Source organism: Rhincodon typus, chromosome 31, assembly GCF_021869965.1.
Source record: "Rhincodon typus isolate 14 chromosome 31, sRhiTyp1.1, whole genome shotgun sequence".
NCBI classification, from domain to species: Eukaryota; Metazoa; Chordata; class Chondrichthyes; order Orectolobiformes; family Rhincodontidae; genus Rhincodon; species Rhincodon typus.
This window is the reverse complement of record NC_063362.1, coordinates 6917726-6945087: the sequence shown is the minus strand read 5'-3', so window position 1 is coordinate 6945087 and position 27362 is coordinate 6917726. Positions and strand designations below refer to the sequence as shown.

At 39.7% G+C, this 27362-nt stretch overlaps 1 protein-coding gene across 2 annotated transcripts in view; it reads left to right on the top strand.

The window, feature by feature from the left end:
* The window catches only part of LOC109919782 (arginine-glutamic acid dipeptide repeats protein-like), a 245923-nt gene that overhangs the window by 154077 nt on the left and 64484 nt on the right, over window positions 1-27362 (top strand). For both annotated transcript variants that reach the window (XM_048615258.1, XM_048615257.1), the window contains 2 exons: window positions 4089-4185; window positions 4300-4404. In XM_048615258.1, the coding sequence (XP_048471215.1) occupies window positions 4089-4185; window positions 4300-4404 (202 nt within the window). The remainder of the gene's footprint in view (window positions 1-4088; window positions 4186-4299; window positions 4405-27362) is intronic.

Genomic DNA, 27362 nt, shown 5'->3' with positions numbered 1-27362 from the left:
CATAATGCTGGTAGCAGCAAAATGTTTTCAAAGTAACTTCAATAAATTTGAAACATCAGGAGCTTTGAAAGAAAATTCTAGTGAGCTTTGCATTTATGAATTCAGGTGTTTAAAGATTAGGTTAGGTAGGGATATCCAGCAATTACATTGTAAACTCTTCAATTAAACATAGATTTGGAATCCCCCACACAACAATTTCCTATGAGCATTTATGTTCCACTCGAGCTTCCTTCTATCTTTCCTCATCAGCATAAACCTAAGTTCCATTTTATCTCATTAGCTTATCTAGTCTCATTTTAAATGCCTTTGTATTATTTGCCTCAATCTGTCATTTTGATAGCAAGTGCCACATTCCTCCCTCTCTCTCCCTCTCTCTCTCTCTCTCGCTCTGTAAAGAGCTTCCTTTTTGAATGTTCTATTTGATTTCTTGTTTGTTATTCTAGATTGATGACCACAGGTTCTATACTTCCCCACAAATGCAAATACTGTAGCAAAACTTTTCATATATTTAATGTTTCAGGTCATCCCACCAATCACCTATTCTCTTTAAAAAGCCACAGTTCATTATTTTCTGATATATTATTTCTGGTATCAACCCTGTAAATCCATTTTTACCCCCTCAAGTGCCTCTCTTTCCTTCAGTCCAATCAAAGTTCAACATGAGTTTAGCATAACTTCTCTTTTCCAATTCAATCCCTCTAGAAATAAACTCTGGAACTTGGTTTGTTTTTATGGCCTTGATAACCTACTTTGAGTGATATGTGCATTTTTTCTCCCAGATCCCTTTGATCTTCAATCTCGTATAACTTATTTTCCAAGTCATGTGACATCCTTGTATTTCTTACCAATTTGTGAGACCTTATATTTTCCTTAAATTTATTTTCCAATTATGTGCCCATCTTGCAAGTTTATTAATGACCCGACTCTTCAATTGGTGCCATCCATGAATTTGGAAATTATGGTTTTCATTCCACAAGTTCAAATTGTTAATGTGACTTGTGAACAATTGTGGTGCCAGAAGTGACTCTTGTGACACACCCCCATTTTAACCAACTGCTACCCTGAATGGTTACTCTTTACCTCTATTTTTTGCTCTTTTTACTCTGAAGTTAAGCCGACCAGTCTACAGACCCTCTGTCCAAGCTATCCTCCTTTGTACAGAGTTGTGACATTAACTGCCTATCAGTTTTCTGGCTCTGCTTTTTCAAATGACCTATTTGTGCCTCTGATGTCGTTTCGATATTCTTTTAAAATGTGTGGACGTATTTCCATCAGCCTAGGACATTTATCTGGTGTGAATTTAATTATTTAATATTTCTCATCGTTTTATTCTAAATGAGGTTATATCATTTCTAATATCATCCTGTAATGCTATGTTCACCTGATCTGTCTCCCTGGAATGCACTGAAACGAAGTACTTGTTGTAAATTTTGGTCATTTTGTTATCACGACTTGTGACTTTAGCCTGTCTGTCCCTTAGTGGGCTTTTTCTCCATCTCAACTTCATTAAAAAAATTTTCAGCGTGTATTAATGCAGCCACTATAACAAATCAGTTATTCTCAGATTTATACAGCATGAAAACAGACCCTTTGGTCCAACTCGTCCATGCCAATCGGATATCCTAAACTGATCGAGTCCCACTTGCCAGCATTTAGCCCATAGCCCTCGAAACCCTTCCTATTCATATACCCATCCAGATGCCTTTTAAATGTTGTCATTGTACCCACTGCTGCCACCACCTCTGGCAGCTCATTCCATATACACCACCCTCTGCGTGAAAAGTAGCCCATCAGGTCCTTCTTAAATCTTTCCCTTCTCACCTTAAACCTATGCCCTCTAGTTTTGGACTCACCTACCCTAGGAAAAAGACCTTGTCTATTTACCCTATCTATGCCCCTCATGATTTTATAAACCTCTATAAGGTCACCCCTCAGCCTCCAACACTCCAAGGAAATAAGCCCCAGCCTATTTGGCTTCCTCCTGTAGCTCAAACTCCCCCAATCTCAGCAATATCCTTGTAGATCTTTTCTGCGCCCTTTAAAGTTTCACAACATCTTTCCTATAGCAGGGAGGCCAGAATTGAAGGCAGTATTCTAAAAGTGGCCTCTCCAATATTCTGTACAGCTGCAACATGATGTCCAAACTCCTATACTCAATGCGCTGACCAATGAAGGCAAGCGTACCAAATGCCTCCATCACTACCGTTTACCTGCGACTCCACTTTCAAGGAATTATGAACCCGCACCTCTAGGTCTCTTTGTTTGGCAGCACTCCCCAAGGCCCTACCATTAACTGTACAAGTCCTCCCCAGATTTGCCTTATGAAAATGCAACACCTCACATTTATCTAAATTAAACTCCATCTGCCACTCCTCAACCCATTGGCCCATCCGATCAAGGTTCCGTTGTACTCTGAGATAACGATCTTCACTGTCTGTTGCACCACCAATTTTGGGTCATATATTGCGTGTTTTTTGACAATTTTATTTCATGGTTTCACTTCACCTTCTCAAGTCATTATTTATCCTTACACTCAATTGCTTCCTTATATCTTCATTCACCATGTTGACGGTTTACTTTATTAGTGTTTTTTCTGGACTCTTGAATATTATTTTAAATGTTTTCTATTGCTGTTCATTATCATTTTTTGCCAGTATTGACCATTTTTCCAGGATCTAGTACATGAACTTCTCAAAACTTTCATTCTCCAGACTTGTATGCTGATCTTTTATCATGCTTTATGTCCTTTTCATTTGTCACCGTCAAACATATTACAGTCACCATTGCACAGATTTTCCCTGACTTTTACTTCTCTCTTCTGCTATAGTTCATTCCAAATTATTAGATACAGTGATGAATTCAATATTTTTTGCACTTCTTAAATACTGGGTTGGAAAGGAGTTATATACTTGCTGTGGTAACTCTCCTTCCTTATCATCTTTATCAACCTGTTATGCCAATTAGGTTTGGGGTACAGTCTTGGCTTGAACTACAGCCATTGTCTCAAGTAGGTTTTGTGACTGGGCTAATTTAGATACTAGATGATATTGTGGCTGGATTTGCTACTGTCACCATTTTGTTCTGCATACCATTAATTCTACTTCCCATATTGAGGGAATAAAATTGTTAGAACTCAACCTCACATGGTGAGATGCGCACAAAAAGAAGAAATTGTGCCTCTCAAGTTGTTAACGTTTTACTTAACAATATAAATGAAGGCCAGTTTAAGTACGGACTGTAAAAGCTGACTCTGAATGAAGATCAGTCTTGGCTAAGATTATCATGTAGAGGGCAACATTATTTGCCTCCAATTGATTAATTGCAAGGACAATATTGAGGGAATGGAAAGTGAGATTGGGAAGTGTGAAATATTTGCTGGGAATGGAGCTCCATTTTTTAAAACAAGAAGTCAGATACATTTCGTTGTGATCATAGGATGATCTCGTAAATGATATTTTTAAAATTGAACATTAATACCAAGGGAATATTTGATGAGAAGAGTTTTTAATCCTTCAAAATAATATATTTTAGCACCATGTTGAACATTTTAAATGCAAATTTAGCATAATTATGGTTGCCTAACTTCAAAGTCTAATTGGATAATTTTGTCTTTTTCAATCAAATAGGTATGGAAAATTGAGGTTTAGTAAAGAATTAAATTTGCTCAGAATCAGTAGTATTTGTGAGCTACTTAGAGCAAAAAGAGTAGAGTTAATGATGACACATTGGGGAAAAAATGTGACAAAATTGCCACATAAAATTGTAAGTGGACATTTATAAGGGACAGAGATAGTAAAATATTGTGGCTGGAAGAATTCCAGCACAGATTTCATTCAGGCTCAAAGCTACCACGTCATAATCACTTCTGATTGGACTTTGTTATTGTGTTTTTCTTTGACGAAGTTCTTTATTTTCAAATTACTTCCATCTGTCATAAAATTGTCACAAATCTTCAACTTAGATAGTTCTATTGATTTTTCTCGTGTTCAATTATATTAGCATTTTTAACATTTATCCTCCATCTGAATATTCAAAATAAATAAGTAAGTGGAAATCATTCATGGACATAATAATTACATTTCCTGTAGATTCTGGCCGTGAGCTTGTGATCACAGACCCAGTAATTAGGAGTCGGGAACTCTTCATTTCGGATTATGTAGACACCTACCATGCAGCAGCACTCAGGCAAGTTTGAGAAATTAATGTGATGGTTTGTTTGAATAAAACTACAAAGATTGAAATGTGAATTGGTTTTCAAATATTTTGTGGTAACATCAATGATTTTTTTTTTCCTTGCAGAGGGAAATGCAATATTATACATTTTTCTGACATATTTGCTGCCAGAGAGTTTAAGCCACGACCGGACCAATTTTTTTATATACTAGGCTATAACCCAGAGACAAGGTAAGGGTAATAAGGTTATTTTGACAAATATTATGTACAACTACTCATAATATTATTTAATCAAATGTTCAAGATGCCACTGTCCCCTTTCATACCAAAATAATTGAAAGTAAGAGTAACATTTAAAATAATATATCCCAGTTAGTAATAAAAAATGGTTCACACCAGTGAACAGTATTGATACTTTAAAATCTACGCGTAAAACTCTCCAGCTCAGCACCATGTTGTATTAAAAGTGATAAGTTTTGCAGTTAGCTTCTTCTCAAGATACTGCACCCTGTCTTTTCTTCCACCCGTGTTCCACACTGATCACAAAAAGGGATTTCATTCTAGGACTGAACCAAGACCGCTTCAAACTGATGGGCAGGAGAAACCTAGGAGTAAGCATTCCCTTTGTAATTAATATGTGGGATTCCATTTTGCATCTTCTCATAGCAGTGCAGAAGCTTGGAAGTCACCAGAATGCCATAATTCTGTGTGTGAATGCTTTATATATACACTTGACACTATTAAAAGTGGTTTGAAAGTTTCATTTGATACACTCTCTTACAAAGCTTGTTCTTCCTGTGGAATTTTGTCATGTCCTTCATGTTAACTGCTGAGTTTTCAATGAAGCCTAATGTTGGGTGTCAACTTCAGTATTCCATGTTATATATTAAGTAGTGGCCATTTTGAGCTGTCACGTACTACTACAGTCGTGTTGTTAACAGATCACTCGCAGTGAGAGCAAGTAATATTACATCCAAAGTATATTATAGAGTCATAGAGTCCCTACAGTGTGGAAACAGGCCATTCAACCCAACAAGTCCATACTGGACCTGGTGTTGGGGAATGAGCCCGGCCAGGTGGTTGAAATTTCAGTAGGGGATTACTTTGGGAATAGTGATCACAATTCCGTAAGTTGAGAATACTCATGGACAAAGACGAGAGTGGTCCTAAAAGAAGAGTGCTAAATTGGGGAAGGGCCAAGTATAGCAAGATTGGACAGGAGCTGAGGAATGTGGATTGGGAGCAGCTGTTTGAGGGTAAATCCACATTTGATATGTAGGAGGCTTTTAAAAAGAGGTTGATTAGAGAGCAGGACACACATGTCCCTGTGAAAATGAGGGATAGATAGGGCAAGATTAGGGAACCATGGATGACAGGTGAAATTGAGAGACTAGCAAAGGAAAAAGGAAGCATACATAAGGTCTAGGCGACTGAAAACAGAGGAAGCTTCGGAACAATATGGGGAAAATAGGACCAATCTGAAACGAGGAATTAAGAGGGCTAAAAGGGGTCATGAAATATCTTTAGCAAACAGGGTTAAGGAAAATCCCAAAGCCTTTTATTCGTACATAAGGAGCAAGAGGGTAACCAGAGAAAGGGTTGGCCCACTCCAGGACAAAGGAGGGAAGTTATGCGAGGAGTCAGAGAAAATGAGTGAGATTTTTAATGAGTACTTTGCGTCGGTATTCAGGAGAGGGACATGACGGATGTTGAGGTTAAGGATAGATGTTTGATTACTCTAGGTTAAGTCGGCATAAGGAGGGGGGAAGTGTTGGGTATTCTAAAAGGCATTAGGGTGGACAAGTCCCGAGGTCCAGATGGGATCTATCCCAGGTTACTGAGGGACGCGAGAGATGAAATAGCTGGGGCCTTAACAGATATCTTTGCAGCATCCTTGATCACGGGTGAGGTCCCGGAGGACTGGAGAATTGCTAATGTTGTCCCCTTGTTTAAGAAGGGTAGCAAGGATAATCCAGGTAATTATAGACCGGTGAGCCTGACGTCAGTGGTGGGGAAGCTGCTGGAGAAGATACTGAGGGATAGGATCTATTTACATTTGGAAGAAAATGGGCTTATTAGTGATAGGCAGCATGGTTTTGTGCAGGGAAGGTCATGTCTTACCAACTTGATAGAATTCTTTGAGGAAGTGACAAAGTTGATAGATGAGGGAAGGGCTGTAGATGTCATATACATGGATTTCAGTAAGGCGTTTGATAAGGTTCCCCATGGTAGGCTGATGGAGAAAGTGAAGTCGCATGGGGTCCAGGGTGTACTAGCTAGATGGATAGAGAACTGGCTGGGCAACAGGAGACAGGGGGTTGTAGTGGAAGGGAGTTTTTCAAAATGGAGAACTGTGACCAGTGGTGTTCCACAGGGATCCGTGTTGGGACCACTGTTGTTTGTGATATACATTAAATGATCTGGAGGAAGGTATAGATGGTCTGATTAGCAAGTTCGCAGATTACTCTAAGATTGGTGGAGTAGCGGTTAGTGAAGGGGACTGTCGGAGAATGCAGCAGAATATAGATAGATTGGAGAGTTGGGCGGAGAAATGGCAGATGGAGTTCAATCCCGGCAAATGCGAGGTGATGCATTTTGGAAGATCCAATTCAAGAGCGAACTATACGGTAAATGGAAATGCCCTGGGAAAAATTGATGCACAGAGAGATCTGGGTGTTCAGGTCCATTGTACCCTGAAGGTGGCAACGCAGGTGGATAGAGTGGTCAAGAGGACGTACGGCATGCTTTCATTCATCGGATGGGGTATTGAGTACAAGAGTTGGCAGGTCATGTTACAGTTGTATAGGACTTTGGCTCGACCACGTTTGGAATACTGCGTACAGTTCTGGTCGCCACATTACCAAAAGGATGTGGATGCTTTGGAGAGGGTGTAGAGGAGGTTCACCAGGATGTTGCCTGGTATGGAGGGCGCTAGCTATGAAGAGAGGTTGAGTAGATTAGGATTATTTACATTAGAAAGACGGAGGTTGATGGGGGGACCTGATTGAGGTCTACAAAATCATGAGAGGTATAGACAGGGTGGATAGCAAGAAGCTTTTTCCCCAGAGTGGGGGACTCAATTACTAGGGGTCACGATTTCAAGGTGAGAGGGGAAAGGTTTAAGGGAGATATGCGTGGGAAGTTCTTTACACAGATGGTGGTGGGTGCCTGGAACGCGTTGCCAGCGGAGGTGGTAGAGGCGGGCACGATAGCGTCATTTAAGATGTATCTAGACAGATACATGAATGGGCAGGGAGCAGAGGGATACAGATCCTTGGAAAATAGGCGACGGATTTAGATAGAGGATCTGGATCGGCGCGGGCTTGAAGGGCTGAAGGGCCTGTTCCTGTCTGTAATTTTCTTTGTTCTTTGAAGACGATCCCACCCAGACCCATTCCCCTACTCCTGCATTTTCCATGTCTAACCCACCTAACGTGAACGTCCCTGCACACTATGGGCAATTTATATGGGCAATCCACCTACACTGCACATCTTTGGACTGTGGGAGGAAACTGGAGCACCCCAGGAGAACGTGCAAACTCTACACAGACAGTCACCCGTGGGTGGAATCGAACTTGGGTCCGTGACGCTGTGAGGCAGCAGTGCTAACCATGAAAAAGGATGTGGCATCATTAAACTTCATTAGTTGACAGTGTTAATGTCCATTATTTTACTGGTACCAGTGTGCTGAAAAGCCTCTGGACAACATTGCCTATACAGTACAATTATAATCTAAAATCATTTTTCCATGTGATAATTCCAAGTGATTTCATGTTTTGGCTATATATGCTGTAAATATTCCGTGAAAAGTTCATTGTACTCTAAACCAGACAATTCATCAGTGTCAAGAACAGCACAGCGAATGCTGTGGCCTGGCAGCATCTGTGGAGAGTTTGTATTAGAGTCTAGTATGACTCTGTTCAGAAGAATATTTTGACCACATTCTCTGTCTTTGTTTCAAACCTCTGGTATCCACAGTATTTTGATTTTATTCGTTAGTAACTCTTGTGGCTAAAACAGTTTAAAAAGGTTTTACCTCTTGTGGTTGCTTGAATATTTCAGACTTTTTCTTGTAAATCAAGTTTGCTCAATATGCCATATCTGAAGTGTTCCAAAATAGCTCATGGCACTGTAAGTGTAACTGACCCCAAAACATTGATTTTAATTAACCACTGTAAATGGCCTGCAGGCCTTTTAACCACTTCTTTTGACAAATGCAACTTTGAGTCAGTCTATTGTCAACTGTTTTGCCCCATGGAGTACAGTGAAAATAGAATTTCATCTTGGGCAGAAGAAAAATTAGTGTCCTTCATGTTATATGTTATGGTTGCATCTTTTGACAATATCTGCAGCTTGTTTTTGGCCAACCCTGAAATCTCTATTGAGCCGTAAGTATGAAGGAGGAAGATACAATAAGCCTTTCATGATAGTATTCTCAAACATTTTAATGTAGGGGAAGCTTGCACTGTAGTGTGTTTTTCAGGTCATTTTCTTTGGATTTTACATAAGATCATGTTTCAGTCACTTCTTGGCTTTGCCCTCCTCATCTTTATAACTGCTAGCAGTCTCCTTCTTAACTGTTATACAGAAGGATGAGTCTGAGGAGCATTCTTCCTCATGCATTGTTGTTGATAGCTTTGCCTTTAACCGTATAAACTGCACCCCTCTCCATATACTTCTCCTTAGCCAAGCTTGAGGTTGCCCCTCCTAAAAAATGAAAATTTGCTTTCATGGTACAGCACAGCAGTGGAGTCACACTGTCCAATTTCTCTGTTAGCTGTAGTCTGGTGATGTGGATCTTCAGAAGAATATTCTGACAGCAGAGTTGCTCATCAAAAAATTACCATGGACACTACCTCGACACACGCACAAGCACAACAAGCCCGACTTCTCAGAGCTATAAATCAATCACAACTCCAATTCTTTCACCTCTGTTAGTGATTTTAGCTGATTGGAATCAAGCTCTTTTGATGATCTATTAGAATAAAATGCATAAATAAACCACAGCAGTTTTAATTTTGTGGATAAGCTACCAAATACTTTAAAAACCGCAGAATGAGAGATCTTTATAGCAAAGGAGTTGGCAATTTGGCTCCTAATGGTTATTCTGTCTGTATGCTAATTCAGTCCAAGACATGCCATCCTTCTCTAATTGTGCTGGATATCCAAATTACATTCGAAATATGCAATGTTTTCTGTCCAAAGCTGCATTTAGTACTGAAACATGTCCTGACTAATTGAATAAACTTAGCATATTTACAGTATACCCCTATTGACAAGATCTAGACCAGCTTTTGTGCTGTAAATGCTGTTCTACTTTTGAGTTACATATTTGAGCTCCTACGTTTCTCTTCTACATCTTTCAATTGAGTGTTTATTTCTGTTCCTTCCTTTTCATTAAAGAATGCATTGGTTCAGCAATTATCCACACCAAATCAGTCACATAGACATGCATAGGATATATGGGACAGAAATGGACAATTTGGCATGAGCCATCAATGCCACTGTTTCTCCTCCACTCGAAACTCCTCTCATCTTTTATCATTTAATGCTGTCATGCTTGTCATCTGTTTCCTTTTCCCTTGTTTGCTTGTATGGCAGCCACTTAAATACATCGATATATTAGCTTCAACTACAACTTCTGGTAATAAGTTCCACATTCTTAGCATTCTTTGGGTGGAAATGTTCCTTCTGAATTCCCAGTTGGATTTCTTGGTGACTATTTTGTATCATTGGTCTCTAGGTATTCACTTCCTCACAAGAGGAAACATTCGAGCCTTGTGCATTCGATCAAGACTTTTCATAATTTTAGAAACCTCTATTATTCAGTCTTTTTCAAGGGAGATGTAACCCAGCCTGTCAGTCCTTTCCTGATGCGTATACCCTACATTTCTGATGTCATCCTTGTAAATCTTCACACCTTCTCCAGGACCACTGAATCATTTTATAATCTGGTGTGAGCAGCACTGATGCTTGCGAAAAACCACCTTTCACCTTCTGCCGTACTTAATGCGGAGGTGCTGATGTTGGACTGGGGTGGACAAGGTCAGAAGTCACACGACACCAGGTTATAGTCCAACAGGTTTATTTGAAATCACATGCTTTCACAGCACTGCTCCTTCATCAAGTGAAGTGAGAGGGAAGCACATGGGCACAGAATTTACAGGCAGAGAGATCAAAATATCATACTGATGGTGTGAATGGAGTGTTGACAGGCTGAATAATAGGTCTCTGCAGGTGACCGAAAGTGTCAGACGGTGTGAATAAAGTTTCAATAGCTCAATAACAAGTGAAGAGATGACCTTTTAATCTGATTAATTGAGGCAGAGAGATAATTACAAAAATTAAAAGTAAAGTGGTGCTGGAGAAAATCCAAATGGCTAGAATAACGTGATAGGTATAAGAGTTGCATGCTGAGGGTCCAACCAAAGTAAGAAGCAATCCAAAGCTGTACAGTACTTTTGTTTTAAAATTTATTCACAGGATGAGTGTGTTGCTGGCTAGACCAACATGTATAATCCAGCCCTAATTGCCCAGATGGCAGTTAAGGGTCAACCATATCACTTTGGGTCTGGATTCACGTGTCGGCCAGACCCAAGTGAGGATGGCAGATTTCCTTCGCTAAAAGATATTGGTGAGCCAGATTAAAGCTGCATCAACATAGCATATTTTACATTACTTGGCAGTTTTCATCAAAGATTTGGAATTATTTACCTATTATTTATGTTAGATGTCAATGAGTAATTGCAAACTCGCCCAAAAAGCTTGAGGATTCAAACCTCATTTCAGAAATGCTGGCCTTGTTAGCAATGCTCATATCCTAAAAACAAGGGGGAAAAATGTGAGCTCATAATTTAAGCTAGTATTCCAGTGCAGCAATGATGTACTGAGAGAGGTGCTATCTTCAGATGGATGAATTAGAAGATCCCATAGCAGTTTTCAAAGAAGAGCAGTTGAGTTATCACAGTATCTTGGCCATCAATTATCTCCTAAACTACTCCTCCAAAACAAGTCACCTGCCTGTTCATTGGTATTTGTGAGATCATGGTGTAAATTCATTAGCTGCCACCACTCCCAGCATCATTCCAATGCAAAAAAGCCAATCATAAACTTAATGCAACCTGCACCTGTGCTGAATATATGTAAAAAAATGTCATTGTTCACAAATCATAAAATGTTTTTGAATTTCGCCAGCGTTGGCAGAATCTTTTCTGTTTGCTTGTTTTGTTTTAGTTTTGATTACAATAGTTAAGTGATTTTGTACCAAAGTCAGAAGATTTTTTTTATCTACGTTGTGGAAATTGTTAATTTATTTAGTGTTGGAAGCACCAGTTGTTTGTTGATGACCACTTGCATTTTGTGTTGATAAATTTTACAAAGACTTTATACAAAGTTTACATGATATCTGTTTTGAAAACACGGTGCCTGCACTACAGTAATGGGGCACACACTAAAATTTGGTTAACGGAATCATCCTGGTACAGTGAGAGAAAGGGTTGGAGGAAGGGGAACAAGTGAACATGCCTATCCAGGTGAACTATAATAAATAAACATTGTCCACCCATGGATAATGTAGTTCACTCTCAATCCAAAAAAATGGAGGTCTATGGCATTCAGGACCAGTTGCAACCATATGCTTTTGCTAGCAGTGGTGCAGCTAGTTTGAGAAGCCACCTGCCTGAAGCAGGTCATGACTTCTGTGGCCCCAACATCAGCACTTCCTTAATATGTACCACAGTGAGCAAGATTCACTATACCGATGAAATGCAAATGAGCCTATTTGTGAAACGTGATTGTGTGATGAGACTTGGTGCAGACTTGTACTAGTAATTTAGAGGCTTAGGCTATTACCGTGGAACATTGTTTCAAATCCCACCACTGCATTTGATGGAATTTAAATGGAACTAATGCATCTGGTATCAAGAGTTAGTCTCGCTGAAGTTGACTGCTGAACTAACATCAATTATTGTAACCATCTGTGGTACCATGAATTGTGTGGTTCATTAATGTCTTTAGGGAAGGAAATTTGCCACCATATGAGATGAGAGTGACCACCCTTGAAATCAAGGCTGCATTTGACAGTGTGCAGCATCAAGGAGCCTACCAAAACTGGGAGCTGGGGGAGCTCTCTGATGATTGGAGTTATACCTGGCATATAGGAAGGTGGTTGTTAGTAATCTTATCTGCAGGAGTTCCTCAGGGTGTTGTAGGCCCAGACATCTTCAGCTGTTTCATCAATGACCTTCCTGACATCATAGGGTCAAAGGTAGGGATATTTGCTGAAGATTCAAAAATGTTCAGCACCATTCATGCCATCTCATACTGAAACAGTCCATTTTCATGTGGAAAAAGACTTGGACGATATACAGGCTTGAGCTGAAAAGTAGCAAGTAACATTCACACCACATAAAAGCCAGGCAACAACCATCTCCAATAAGAGACATTCTAACCACCATCCTTCAATGTTCAGTGGGGTGACCATCATCATTCTGGAGTTTACATTAATCAGAAACTGGACTGGCCATATCAATACAGTGGCTGCAAGAGACCTAGGCGTGAGATGAGAAACATCTTTATTCAGAGTTGTTAGGATTTGAAATGCGCTGTCGAGAAAAATGGTTGAGGTGGATTCCACAGAAGGTTTCAAAAGAGAGCTGGATATGTTTTTGAAAGTGATGAATTCGGAAGGCTTCGTAGATTGGTTGGAGTATAGCAATAGCTGGGTAACTCTTTGGGAGCCATTACAGACTTGATAGGCCAATTGACTGCCTTCTGTACCATAAAATGATCAAAGAATGGCTCAGAGGCTTGGAGTACAAGGCACAAACCATGAGCTTGATGGAATACTCCCCACTTGCTTGCGTGAGTGAGCTCCAAAACCACTCGAAGCCTGACACCATCCGGGACAAAGCAGTCCGCTTGATTGGCGCTACATCCAAACCTCCAACATTGAGTATCATTCACAAGAAGTACTGCAGAAATTCACTAAGGCTCCTTACAACACCTTACAAACCTATGACACTTCCATTTCGAAGGACTTGGGCAGCAGACTCATGGGAACACCCACCACCTGCAAGTTCCCCTCCAAGCCATTCACCATCTTGACGCTGGGTCAAAATCATGGAATTTTCTTCTTAATGTCATTTGTACACAGATTGTCGTGGTTCAACAATGCAGCTCACTGCTACCTTCTCAGTGACAACTAGGCACAGGCAGTAGATGCTGGCCAACCCTACAAATGGTGACTTTAAAAAAAAAATTACCTGGTCTGACCTAGGTGTTTCCAAGTCCACAGTAATAGAGTTGTCTATCAAATTGCCTAGACTTGTTAGCTTACCTTTTAACTGCCCTCGCAAGCCCCTCATCAAGAACAACTAGGGATGGGCAACAGGTCTTAACTGATGATATTTGCATCCCATGAAAGAATAATTTAAAAAAGAAAGAGCTACCTATTTTATATGATAGTGTTGGAAATCCAGACTTTCAGCAATACCAAAGTGGCTTTAATTTCATATCACCATGAAGTAGAAGAATATTTCAGAAGATTTCAGGTTCACTTAAGTTTGATGTCCTTCTCATTGGTTTGAGCTCATATCATGACGTAGAGTGCATGTTTTATTATTGTGCCTTTCCTAGCATGTTATTTCGGTGACTTTATTTTAAAAAGTACCTCCAAAGAGCATTGTCATTTGTAATGTGGTTTTAAAATAGTTTTTAGGTTTCAGCAGTAAAAAGTGGTTGAACCTGTGTTTGTGAGCAAATGATAAGGCAGGCTAATGTTCCTGCTACACATTGACCTAATTTTAATCTCTCCACTTGCTTAAATATCTTAGTCAAGTGGTTGTTTTGCTCAACATACTTAACTCTGAGTAAATTTGATGGTTTAAATGCTATTCCCGATTTCAAGCACATAGCAAAGGTGGCATGTCAGTCAAGTGCTGAGGGAGTGTACATTGTAGGAGGTGCCAATTATCTGTTGAGGTGTTGTATCATCTTCACAGGTAGACATTAGAAATCCTCAGGTTGGCTTGTTCAGCAATTTTTTCTTTGACTGAATTTCCTGTGAGTAAAATGCCTACAAAGCACTGGTGAATTTCTTGAAATCTAGGTACATTGAGGCATCATTAGGCTGTGATAAGTGACGACTGTGCTTTTTTTCTTTTCTATAGTTTTGACATCTTATGTTTTGATACTTGATTAAAATTGTTTCTTCAAATTTACATACATTTAGTGTCTTTCAGGGTTCGCCAAAATCTTTCCTCTTGATTCTGTCCACATTTTGTACTTTATTCTTGCATCTGTAATTTATCCAATCCCTTTAATATGTCAGCATAGGGCTGACATCTGAAAGCTATAAAGATTAATAGTTTCCCGGAATGGAAAATGAGAACAGGATGAATTTTCTTTTGTTTTTGGTGAGGTAACATATGTGCCTCCATTATTAATTAAATAAAACTTAATATAAAAACATAACAAGTTAGTATAGCAATTGCGTGAGTTTGCAAACGCATGGCATAGACCAAAACACAACTGTCACTTATAATTGATTTAAGCATTATTACATGGACTACTTCATAGCAAAAGCGGCCTTGTATTTAACCAGTACAATTTCATGGCTCTTAGGAATGCCCTAAAAGGTTACTCAACAAATTATTTTGAGTTTGAAGAACTGTTGTGTAATTGTATACAACAGTTGTTCATCTCCAAGATCTCCAATTTCAACTGTGTGAGTTATTGGAAAAATCCCTTGCTAGACCTCATGATCAAAGACTAGTGCATGGGATAAAAACAACCGAAAGCAGAGATAAATGGTAATAAAGCAAAAGGCATACCAAATTAATGAAATGGCAGTTGTGGAGTTACATGTGTGCGTTCTCATTGGCAGATTTTTCAAGCTCAAATTACCAGCTTTTCTACCTGAGATAGTTTCTTCATTGAGCAGTTCTGTGGAAGGGTCACTCGACCTGAAATGTTAACTCTGATTTCTCTCCACAGATGCTGCCAAAGCTGATGAGCTTTTCAGCAAGTTCTGTTCTTATTTCTGATTTACAACATCCGCCGTTCTTACAGCTTCCTTCATTAGATCTTGCTATTCTCCTTTGCAAGTGAGCTTTAATTCCACTCTAGTACATATTGTTTCTGCCTTATTGTGAAATTAAGACAAAATCTAATTTCTGTTTTATTGAAGCTTTCCAAATGGTGGGGTATTCACTTCAAGCTACAAATTAAAGCACAAACACTTCATCAAGGTTCATATCTCAGTTTCCCAGTGTTTTAATTTTTTTTATATGATGAAAAATATGTATCAATAGATTATGGTTAACTTGGTTATAATGGGTCCATCATGAGATCAAGAAATTTGATGAACTGACCGTGCCCTGTGCTGAATTAATTAATCTCCGCCAAACATGAACTATATGGCGCACTAAAGTTTTTTTATAATATCTTTGGACTAGAGACAGGAAAAAAATTGCTGATTACTACTCAATATGTGCATATCGGATAAAACAAGAAAAAGTCTACGTTGTAATGCAATAGAGTGAAATTGCCTGCCAAAACCTCCTGTCTGGTTTCATGGAGAGAGGATGGCTATTTGAAAAAGGTGTGCATGCGCTAGCAGAAATTTAAAATTACAAACCATGGCAAGAGTGGACATCTTAAGGAGAGGCAGGGTGAAAAAATGCAATCTGTTATGATCCCTTCAGAAGCCGTTAGCATTTAGAAACAGATTTGAATTCCAAGTGATTGATTTAGTGGATTGTATTATCTGATTTCAAGTTCAGACATTTGACTGTACTTAACAAACTACAGTCAGCATCAACCAAACATAAGTTAGTAGGCGACAGTAGTAACTAATACAAGTTCAGAGAATGCTAGAGAAACTGAACAGGCCTCAGCAGAAGTTCTGAAGAATAGTCATTACCAGGCTTGAAGCATGAATCACAGATACTGCCAGACCTGCTGAGTTTCTCCAACATCCTGTTTTAGTACAGATTTTCCAGCATCCTGAGTATTTTGCCCTTATAATATTCTACTGCAGAAAAAGATGCTCCTTCCCAGGTTTTATTTCTTTATTCATTCACGGGATGAGGGCATCTCTGGCCAACGGGCATTTATTGCCCATCCCTCATTGCCCAGAAGGCAGTTCAGAGTCAACCACATTTGCTGTGGGTCTGGAATCACATGTAGGCCAGACCAGCTAAGGATGGCAGAGTCCTTCCGTAAAGGACATTAGTGAACCAGAAGGGTTTTTCCTGACAATCGACAATGGATTCACGGTCATCATTAGATTCTTAATTGCAGATATTTATTGAATTCAAATTCCACCATCTCCTGTGGCGGGATTCAAACTCAGGTCCCCAGAACGTTATCTAGGTCTCTGGATTAAGAGTCCAGCGACTCCTAGGACTAGGCATTCACCTCCCCACTAGTTCTTAATACATACAATAATGCCATGGCATGTTTATACATTATACTACGCTCTCCACGGTCAGGAACCACTCCTTGGTTAATCACAGGTTCCAACAGGCCCACCTCTCCTGGTTTTGCTGAGTCTTGTGTCAGAAGTAGTTTCTCTCCATCTCCTGATAGATGGCTAGAAAGGGAGTAAATGGAAGGAAGGTTTTGATTTCAACACACTAAAGTTCAAGGGAGTGGAACTTCATTAAAACTTCATTAAAACTGACTCCCCAGGAATGGAATGGTATTCAACCTTGAACAATCTGCTTTATACAGGGTTGGGCTTTTTAAAAATGTTTTGAGCAGGATAGAAAACATTAGTATTGTGGATTTGAGGAGTGTCATTTTCACTTGGCAGTATATTTCTTGCTTCTGATTCCAAAACTCGTGGATTCAAGTCTCTTGCTGAGATTTAAATGAGTAAAATGAGTTGGCAGAAATACTGAGGGGCTGCTAGTTTATTGTGGGTGCTCTTGAACAAGGGATTATACCACAATGAACATGAAGCATCTTTTTCAGTCTTTGGAAAGAAGGGAAGTTATTTCGTTGTACTTGCCAACATCCTCTGTCGGTCAACAGCAAGTCATTCATCTCATTGTTAGTTGTGACAATAGACTGTACGGAAATTATCTGCCACGTCTGCTCACCAAACAAGTGTAATTGTACTTCAGAAAATAAGTAATTGGGTGCATTGATTTTTCTATTTTAGATTATGGACTGTTGTACAGCTTTAAAATTTTACTTGTGTCGATAGCAACACACAAATGCGTAGTCACTCTTGTAATGTAGAAAACATGTATAGCTAATTTGTGCTCAGCAAACTCCCGCAAACAGCCATGTGATAATGACCAAATGATCTTTTGTTTTCCCTCATGTTGTTTGAGGGATAAATATTGACCAGGGCAGCAGGGATAACTCCCTTGCTGTTATTCAAAATAGTGTCATAGAATCTTTTACATTTGTCTGTTCAGGCAGATAAGTCCTCAGCTTAAAATTTCATCTAGGAGATTGCATCTCCAACAGTACAGCACTCCCTCAATACTGCACTGGAATACTGGCTGTGATTTTGCGAAGGTTAGAGTGGGATTTGAACTTGGAGGCTTGTGCTTTAGTGGTGCTCTCAGCTGAGCCATGGCTGACAAATTTCCAGTTGACTTACTTGTACTACTGATTATATTGTAATAAGATAACTGAATATGTAAAATGGTCAATCTGAGAGCTGCAGATTGCAGTGTAATATTTACATAAGTATATATCACACTAATTATTCATAATAGAATATTAGAATTTTATCCCTTTGTGATTATGATAGTGGTTCTGTTGAAATAACTCTCCCCGAAGGAATAGTGTGATTTACGATTTGTTGAATAAATTGCTGCCAAATAACTGTTCCCTTTGTCTTTAACTGTATCTTTTTTTCTAGGTTCTTGATCTGCTTGGAGTAACAAATTTTAGATTTATAATATTTTGTACAGTTTAGGAACTTAATAGTGTATTTTCTACAGTCACTATTTCTTTTGGTTTAGGAGTGTAGAAATTTGATGTTTGCAGTTATTGAGTTTATTATTTGCACTTGAGCACAAATTGGTGAAACTGTTAATTCAGTTTTGCAGATCAGAGATACTGCTGCTGCTTGTGCAGTTTATAAACTATCTGTTTTCCTAAAATTAGCAATGGTTGTTAAATTAGTAATTTATTTGCATATACTTAGCCTGCAGGTTGGCTTCTGACACTTGAATGTGCTATTTCTCTCTGAGGGCGTATTCTCATTAATTTTGTTGCTAAGTGGCAGGTGAGTTGATATCCATTTTTCATTTGTATAGCGGCACAAGCAGAAACTACTTGTTCAGGAGGTAGCCACTGAGAATTAATGGCAATCTATTTTGTTTTGAATAAAAAAAATTAGAACTCTGATCTAGCACACTGGGAATAGCTTTCCAGTGCTGATTTTTCTTCTGCAGATGTAAATCTCACTACGATGGCAAATCAGCTGGTGATTTTGGAGCCTCTGATCAGTATCTCTGATCTGCAAAACTGAATTAACAGTTTCACCAATTTGAGCTCAAGTGCAAATAATAAACTCAATAACTGCAAACATCAAATTTCTACACTCCTCAACCAAAAGAAATAGTGACTGTAGAAAATACACTATTAAGTTCCTAATTTGGTAATTTGGCAGTAGGTTGACGTGTAGCTGTGGTTTGCTAGGCTATAGGTAGTGGTTAGTCACTGGCTATAGTGGCTGCCAGTAATGGAAATAGTGAGATTGCATGGCAAGGTGAGAGTAAGCTGCAGTCTTCAACCATTTCAGTTTGGTGGAGGCATTCAGAATAGTGTTAAGTAGGCATTTCTGGGTTTTTAATATAGCAACATGGGAGTGGTAATGTTTGAGTGTCTACCTTTCAAGCCCCTTCAGAATTGTTTATGCTTCACTGAGATCACCTGTCAGTCTTCGAGAGAACTAACAGCCCTCTCATCATAAGACAACCCTTTTAACCCTGGAATCAATGGCACATATATACTTCATTAGAAATGGAGACTAAAGCAACACAGAGCACTTTCAGGTATAGTCTCGTCAAAACTCTGTGCAACTGCAGGAAACTTCCTCATTCTTGTACTCTCCTCTGACCTACTATAATAGTCATGGCATTTATGTGGCTCATTCAGTAGGGATTCTAATCAACCCTTGGATGTTGATAATGGGGATTTATTGATGGTAATGTTCTTGCTGTTAAAGATGTGAGGTTATGCTTTCTCTTGCGAGATATAATTGTTGCTTCGCAACTATCTCACGTGACTAAGTGTTTCACTATACAAGGTCAGGCCATTGTACCATTGTAAGGTGTGAACATGCTGGGAGAAAAATACTTTTTTCATAGATCTTCTTTATCATTGTTTTTGTATATTTTAATATCATTTATTCATCATTACCATTTATTTCAAACTAGTTGCATGTGGGTTTTGGCCTATGTATTTGAAAGGGGGCTGTGGTCTAATGCTTAGCTTGTCAGTATTTCTGGAGACAGCACAGCATGGAGCTGGAGGAACACAGCAGGCCAGGCAGCATCAGAGGAGCAGGAAAGCTGACGTTTCAGGTCGGGACCCTTCTTCAGAAATGGGCCTTTTTTAAAAGAAACAGTATGAGAAAGACACTTGCTGGACTGGTAATTGTAATTTGTTTGCAAAGGGAAGGTTTTACAGGCAGGGTAAACATTGAAGAGCATTTACCTGCTTTCAGTGGGAAGGATCAGGAATTGATTTTGATTAGCAGACACATCTAAAACTTGGAATACTTCTGGTTTTAGTTCAGAGATGTCCTGTTTCAAGCTAGACATATGAAGCAGCTCCCTCCTGGAGAAAGGAGTTGGTTCAAAAACCTTGGAAAAAGGTGACCTCTGTAAGGATTTGAGTTTGAAAGTTTCAGACCAAGTTATAACCTTGAAGGCATTATTCAAAGCTAAGAAACTAGCTCCATTGTGTGAATAGTTAAGGAAGAGGCTATCCAACTCGCAAGACCATGAATTGAAGCCAACAGTTATGCCAGACCTAAAGACGTGATAGAGAATTTTTTTCTGGTGGTTGAGTATTGTAAGGGAATGCTGTTGGGCTAGATGGAATATTATATTTTCAATTTTAAAAAGAAATTTTCAAATTGTATTTTCTGAAAATAGAATAAATCAGGTTATTTAATCATGTTTTTCATAATAAGCTTCTGTTTTATTGTTTAAACTAGATCTGCAACACTGTGTGTTTGTGTTTCACAAAAATCATTAAATAAAACAAAAACAAAACGTGGTCCACCAAGTCAGATTTCAGTCTGGGATCTGACTTGTCCAGTAATAACATCAGCCGGGATTGCAGCAGCTTTGAAAAATATCAAGAGCTAGCTCTGGAGAAACTCCGTAAACTTTTTCTGCTTAGCATGTTGTTGTCAGATGTGTGTAGTACAATCTGCCATCACTGCAGTCAGCCACTTTGTGTTTTATGCCGCAGTGCAAATGCCCAGGCCATCTCTACAGCCTTTGTGATTCCAGCTAGGGAAACAGGTGGATATTCATCAGAATCTTAGGATTATTGGCCTCCTTCTGCACCTTGATTGAAGAACATATTTCATCCACGATTACCAGATCAGTCAGGTCTAGTATGGTATGGTATTGTCCACATTGGTGCACGTTTCCATGATTGTCTCTACTGAAATTTCCACGTCAGCCTCCTGGAAGTAAATGGAAATATCCTAATCATCACAGTCACCTGGCTCTTCCTCAGTCTGTGTGTCCTACACAGTCATACACCATTTGAAGTTATTGGGGTAGAAGTAATTGGTGTTTGTAGCTTCTGTCATTGTCTTTCATATCTCCTTCATCATGAGCAAGAGCATCTGGCGTTATTAATGTCAGTGATAGTGGAATGTGCAGGACACTTGCTTGTAATGATGATCACCTTCCTTTAAATCCCATTGATAAATTTTGTCCACTATTCTGATCAAAAATGTTAGAGGGTATGTAGACTGGTGCTGCTTGCGTAGTAGCTTTTCATTCACAAAGCAACGTGGCTTCTTGTCCTATCACAAGATGTCACAGCTTTTTGATGATATCTGTATTAGTGTAAACCATTTCACTGACACAGTTGCATGTTTCATCTTTCAATGTTAAACAGCGATCTGTGATAAGAAGGTAACGCATTCGGGTTTCATGTGTGTTAGAAGTGTCTCTTAGTGCATGCTCATTCAGATCTGTATAAGTCTATTTTGCAGCCAATCATCTGCTATTGCTGTTGTAACTGCTGCAACTTCACAGTTTATTTTAAAGCAGGTGATGTGTCTTGTCTTGAATTGGTCCAGCCATTCGTCACTGCATGCGAACTCTTTCTGGCCCAGTCTCTTTTCCTGAGAAGCTAAAACATTTTTCGCTTAAGCTGTCTTGAAATTTTAATAGCTGAGCTTCTTTGTCAGGATAGACAACCATTTGCGTTCTCTTTGTTGTTGGAGAGAATTTTTGATTGTCAAATTGTTCTAGGGTTTTGCCTGGTGCTTCAGGTTGGTCGAGAAACTCAAGGCTGCAATCTCCCACTCCTCCGCTGTGTTCAGGTTTTTGCTTTGCACTGTGGTTTTTCAATTCTTGTTTTAGAATCCCTGTGTGGAAACAGGCCATTCGCCCCAACAAGTCTACACCAAGTCTCTGAAGAGCATCCCACCCAGGCCCCCCCTCCTACCTTGTCCCTGTAACCCTACATTTCCCATGGCTAACACATCTAACCTACACTTTCCTGGACACTATTGGGTAATTTAGCATGGTCAATCCACCTAACCTGCACATCTTTGGACTGTGGGAGGAAACTGGAGCACACAGGGGAAACCCACGCAGACATGGGGAGAATGTGCAAACTCCACGTAGACACTTGCTGAGGGTGGAATTGAATCCAGGTCCCTGGCCCTTTGAGGCAACAGTGCTAACCACTGAGCGACTGTGTTTTCTGTAATAAATTCTCTGTATCTGTAACCGACAGCATTGTTTGACTTTGTCACAGACTTAGGCACGTTTGTGGGGTTTTACAGAGAGATCTTTATGTTAAATAATGGTATGCCTTGATTGTGGGCTATAGTGTGGTCTACCTCCGCTCCAATTGGTTTGCACATGCACATGACAACCGAGGGTGAGCTCAGCTAACCTGGAGTTGTTAGTCCGGAACTTCACCTTGTATCGTATGTCTTTCTACTGGATGTTTTTCTTTGCCATTTGGAAGGGCTGACAGCTTTGCATCTGGAGTTTCGGGTTATACAATTTCTGCTCATTGTGATTTAAGTATAGTTTGTGTACTTGACCGTTAGATTATTGTTTGACTGTTCGGTGAAGATATCAGCAGAATTTGAATCATTTCCTCTTATTTTGAACTGACATTGAACTTGTATAGCACAGTGGTTTTATTATTCGTAAGCCAAATTATTGGATACTTGGTGTAAATGATTAACCTTTCTTTAGTAAGAAGTGAAGGGACTAATTTTAAGGGTGGTCCCTTTGATTTTGGCCTGAAAAATGCAGCAGTATGCACAAGAATTTACTGCTATAAATTTATTGCCCTCTTCAACTGTATCTTTGGCAGAAAACTGATAGTAAATATGATGCATTTGATGGTAATTGTTTTTGGAGGTAAGCTGAAATCCCTTGCTGTCTCTTCACAGGCTCTCTCGTGAAGCAACAAAAGCAGGTTGATTACAGGAATGCTCCAGAATTGTTGTTTTTTACACTTCCCAGGTCGTCCTCTGCAGCAGCTGATTAATATAAAGAGACTGTTGTTTATTTCAGGGATTCCACCTTATTCTCACTTGAATTTTCACCCTCCCCCTTGTTCTGTCAATCTTTAGACAAAACTCAAATGTTTGTAAATGCTTTCAGAGATCTACTGCAGAAGAACCCAGAGATCAGCTTCTGGAAAATAAAACTTTGAGATCTGACAGGAAGAATTAAGTCCATACTCTAGGCCATTTGCAGTGTTTTATTACCCTCCTTCACTACTTACTTTGAAAAAAGCTGAGACTTACTTTCTTACCCCATAACTGTTCGCTCCTTTTATACAAGCAAAACACAGCAGATGCTGGAAACCTGACACACAAACGAAGAGAATGCTGGAGAAGCTCTGGTCTGGCTACTTCTGGGGAGTCCAGTATGACAGTTAAGCACAGTTCTAAAGAAGGGTGAAACTGGATTTGAAATGTTAACTCCCAGACCTAGATTCATAGAGGTCTACTGCAGAGAAAAACAGCCCTTTGGCCCATCACATCTATGCCAGTCAAAGACAAGCATGTAACTAGTTTAATCATATTTTTTAGCACTTCGCGTATAACCTTGTATGCTTTGGCATCAAAAGTGCATATCTAAATATTATTTAAAAGCTATGAGGGTTTCTGCCTCTACCACCCTTTATAGGCAGCGAGTTCCAGATTCCCACCACCCTCTGAGCGGGAAAAAATGTTTTCCTTGCATCCCCTCTAAACCTTCTGCCCTTTTAATTAAAACTATGTTCCCTCATCATTGACACCTCCACCAAGGGGAAGAGCTCTTTCCTATCTACCCTATCTATGCCCCTCTTAACTCAATCATGTCCCCCTGCAGCCTTCTCTACACCAAAGGAAAGCAACTCTCGTCTATCAGTCTCTCTTTATAACTAATGCTGTTTTTCCCAGGCAGCATCCTAGCAAATCTCCTCTATACCCTCTCGAGTGCAATCACAGCCCTCCTGTAATGTGGATTCCAGAACTGCACACAACAGTCCAGCTGTGGCTTAACAAACATTTTGTATAGTTCCAGCATAACCACCCAACTCTTAAAATCTATGCCTCAGTTAATGAAGGCAAGCATCCCGTTTGTTGTCTCAACCAGTTTATCCAACTGTCCTGTTACCTTAAGGGATCAGAGGATGTGCACACCAAGTTCAGTCTGATCCTTGGTGCTTCCCAAGGTTCTACCATTGGACATGTATTCCCATGCCTGGTTTGTTCTACCCAAGTTCATCACCTCACACTTATCAGGATTGAATTTCATTTGCCAGTGATCAGCTTGTCTATATCTTCCGCACTATTTGCTACTCTGCCAATTTTCATATTATCCATGAATTTAATGATCAGCCCTCCTATATTCAGGTCTAAGTTATTTATACGTACCATAAACAGCAAGGCCCCCAACACTGATCCCTCGAACCCTGTATTTGGAGAGGCAACAAGTGATTAGGTATCGTCAGCGTGGCTTTGTGCATGGGACATCATGTCTCCCAATCTTGATTGAGGATTTTGAGGATGCGACCAAGAAGATTGATGAGGGCAGAGTGACAGGTGTTGCCTACGTGGACTTTAGCAAAGCCTTTGATAAGGTTCCGCATAGTAGACTGGTTAATAAAGTTTGATCACATGGGATTTAGGGGGACCTTACAAATTGGATACAAAATTGGCTTGATGGTAGGAGACAGAGGGTGATGGTGGAAGATTGTTTTTCGGACTGGAGGCCTGTGACCAATGGTATTCCGCAGAGATGGGTGCTGGATCTGCTGTCATTTATTTATAATAAAAGATTTGAATGAGAATATAGAAGGCCTGGTTAGTAAGGTGTCGGATGACACCAAAATTGGTTGTATCATAGGAGTGTGGAAGATTATTTAAGATTATAAAGGGATTTTGATCACTTGTGCCAGCGGGCCGAGGAGTGGCAGATTGAGTTTAATTTAGATAAATACGAAGGATTGCATTTTGGTAAGCGGAATAAGGGCAGGACTTGCACGGTTAATGGTAGAGCCCTGGGTAGTAGTATAGGACAGAGCCACCTAGGGGTTCAGGTACATAGTTCATTGAAAGTTACGTCATAGGTAGACAGAGTGGTAAAGAAGACATTTGGTCTGAGCAATGAAGGCAAAAGTATCATTGAGTACAGGAGTTGGGACGTGATGTCAAGGTTGTACAGGACATTGGTGAGGCCACTTTTGGAGTACTGTGTACAGTTCTGGTCACCCTGCTACAGGAAGGATGTTATTAAATCGGAGAGGGTGCAGAAAAGATTTACCAGGATGTTACCAGGACTGGAGGGTTTGAGTTAGAAGAGGAAGCTGGTTAAGCTGGGATATTTCTCGCTAGAGCGCAGGAGGTTAAGGGCAGACCTTTATAGAGGTTTATAAAATCTTGAAGGGCATACATAAGGTGAATAGCAAAGGTCTTTTCTTGAGGGTAGGGGAGTTCATATCTAGGGGGCATATTTTTAAGGTGAGAGGTGAAAGATTTAAAAAGGACCCGAGGAGCAACGTTTTCACACAGAAGGTGGTTTGTATGTGGAATGAACTGCTATGGGAAGTGGCAGATGCAGATACAGTGCAATATGAAAAAGACATTTGGACAGTTACATGAATAGGAAAGATTTAGAGGGATATGGGCCAAATGCAGGCAAATGGGACTAGTTTAGTTTGGGAAACTTGGTCGGCATGGACGAGTTAGACCGAAGAGTCTGTTCCTGTGCTGTATAACTCCAACCCCACTGTACATAGGCCTCCGTCACAAAACCACCCCTGGACCATCACCTTCGGCTTCCGACCACTCAGATAATTCTGGATTCAATTAGCTAAATTTCCTTGGATGTCGTGGGTTCTTACTTTTCTATCAGTCTCCCATGTGGACCTTAATAAAAGCATTGCTAAAGTCTTAAGTAGACTATGTTGAGTGTGTAGCTCTCATCTACACATCTGGTCACCACTTCGAAGAATTCAATCAAGTTGGTCAGACATGATTTGTCCTTCAAGCTATGCTGACTGTTCTTGATTAATCCCTACCTCAGCAAGTGCAGATTAATTTTGTCCCTCAGAATTCCTTCCAGTAGTTTCTCCATCACTGACGTGAGATGTCTGGCTTGTAGCTTCCCAGTTTATCCCTTCTTGCCCTGAATAACAGTGTGACAGGAGTTGAGGACAGACAGACACAAATTGAAAATTATTGTCAGGTCCTCTGCTATGTTCTCCCTAGCCTCTCTGAACAGCCTGGGATACAGTTCATCTGGCTGTTGGAGTTTATCTACTTTTTTATCCTGCCGGATCACTCAGAATCACTTCTCTTTCAATGCTTTTAGTATATCTCAGTCCTTCACCAGATTTCTATACTTCATCGTCCCTCTCACTAGTGAACACCTGATGCAAAGTATTCATTTAGAGCCCTACCTATGTCCTCTGACACAATGTACAAATGACCACTTAATGGACCCTAGTCTTTGCCAAATTATTCTTTTAGCCTTAATGCAATGTACCCTTAATGTGTTTCTCAAATATTCTGCATTTGTTTGCTCCCTTTCTTCATTTGCAAAACTGTATCCTAAAATCTTCCCAGACTGAAAGTGTAACTCAGATTAATTCCATTTTTAAATGAATCTGCAATTCCTCAGTCTATTGTTGTGTATCTCTCCTACACACTGTGGATGCTACCAAATACTGAATTCCCAGAAAATAAATCATTTTTCCGTAAAATTCCTTTTTAAGTGTTTCACCAGTTCTTGCTGCATCCAAGTGAAATGCTGACCTTTTGCAGTTGATGAACAGAGGGGAACTGTGAACAAGTAAACTAATTTATGTTTCCACAGGGAGAGCACTACCATGTCACTTAAGAGTTCAGAAATTGTGACATTGTGCCATAAAATTTCACCTTAATTATCCATCAATTTCATATAAATCATTTGTTCTTCAGCTCATAATGAGCTTAATGCTATGCAATGAAATAAAGCACCATGAGCATTGTGAAAGCTTTTTCAATGAACAGAGTACTGTTCTTTTTTTGTTCTTGCTTTATCCAGAAAGAAAACCTCATAGTCCTTTTGTAAAATGTGAAATTGGTTATTCTTGCAAATCGTCCTGATGAGTGCAAGTAGAAAACTTTGACATTTGGTCTATCAAGCCTTTTTCGCCATTCGTGACTGATCTGATTGTAACCTCAAATCTGTATTCCTGCTTATTGCTTATAATCTTTAAACCTCTTGCTTAACCAAAATCTATCCACCTCTGCCTTAAAAATGTTGAGGGCCTTTGCTTCCAGTACCTTTACATGATAAGTTCCAAAGTCTCATAAGCCTCTCGGAGTGAAATGTTTGGGCTTCATCTATTTTAAATGGGATACCTCTGATTTTAAAACTGTGATCCCTAGTTCTAGATTCATCCATAAGAGTAAAAATCCTTTCTGTGTCTACTCTGACAAGACCATTCAGGATCTTTTATGT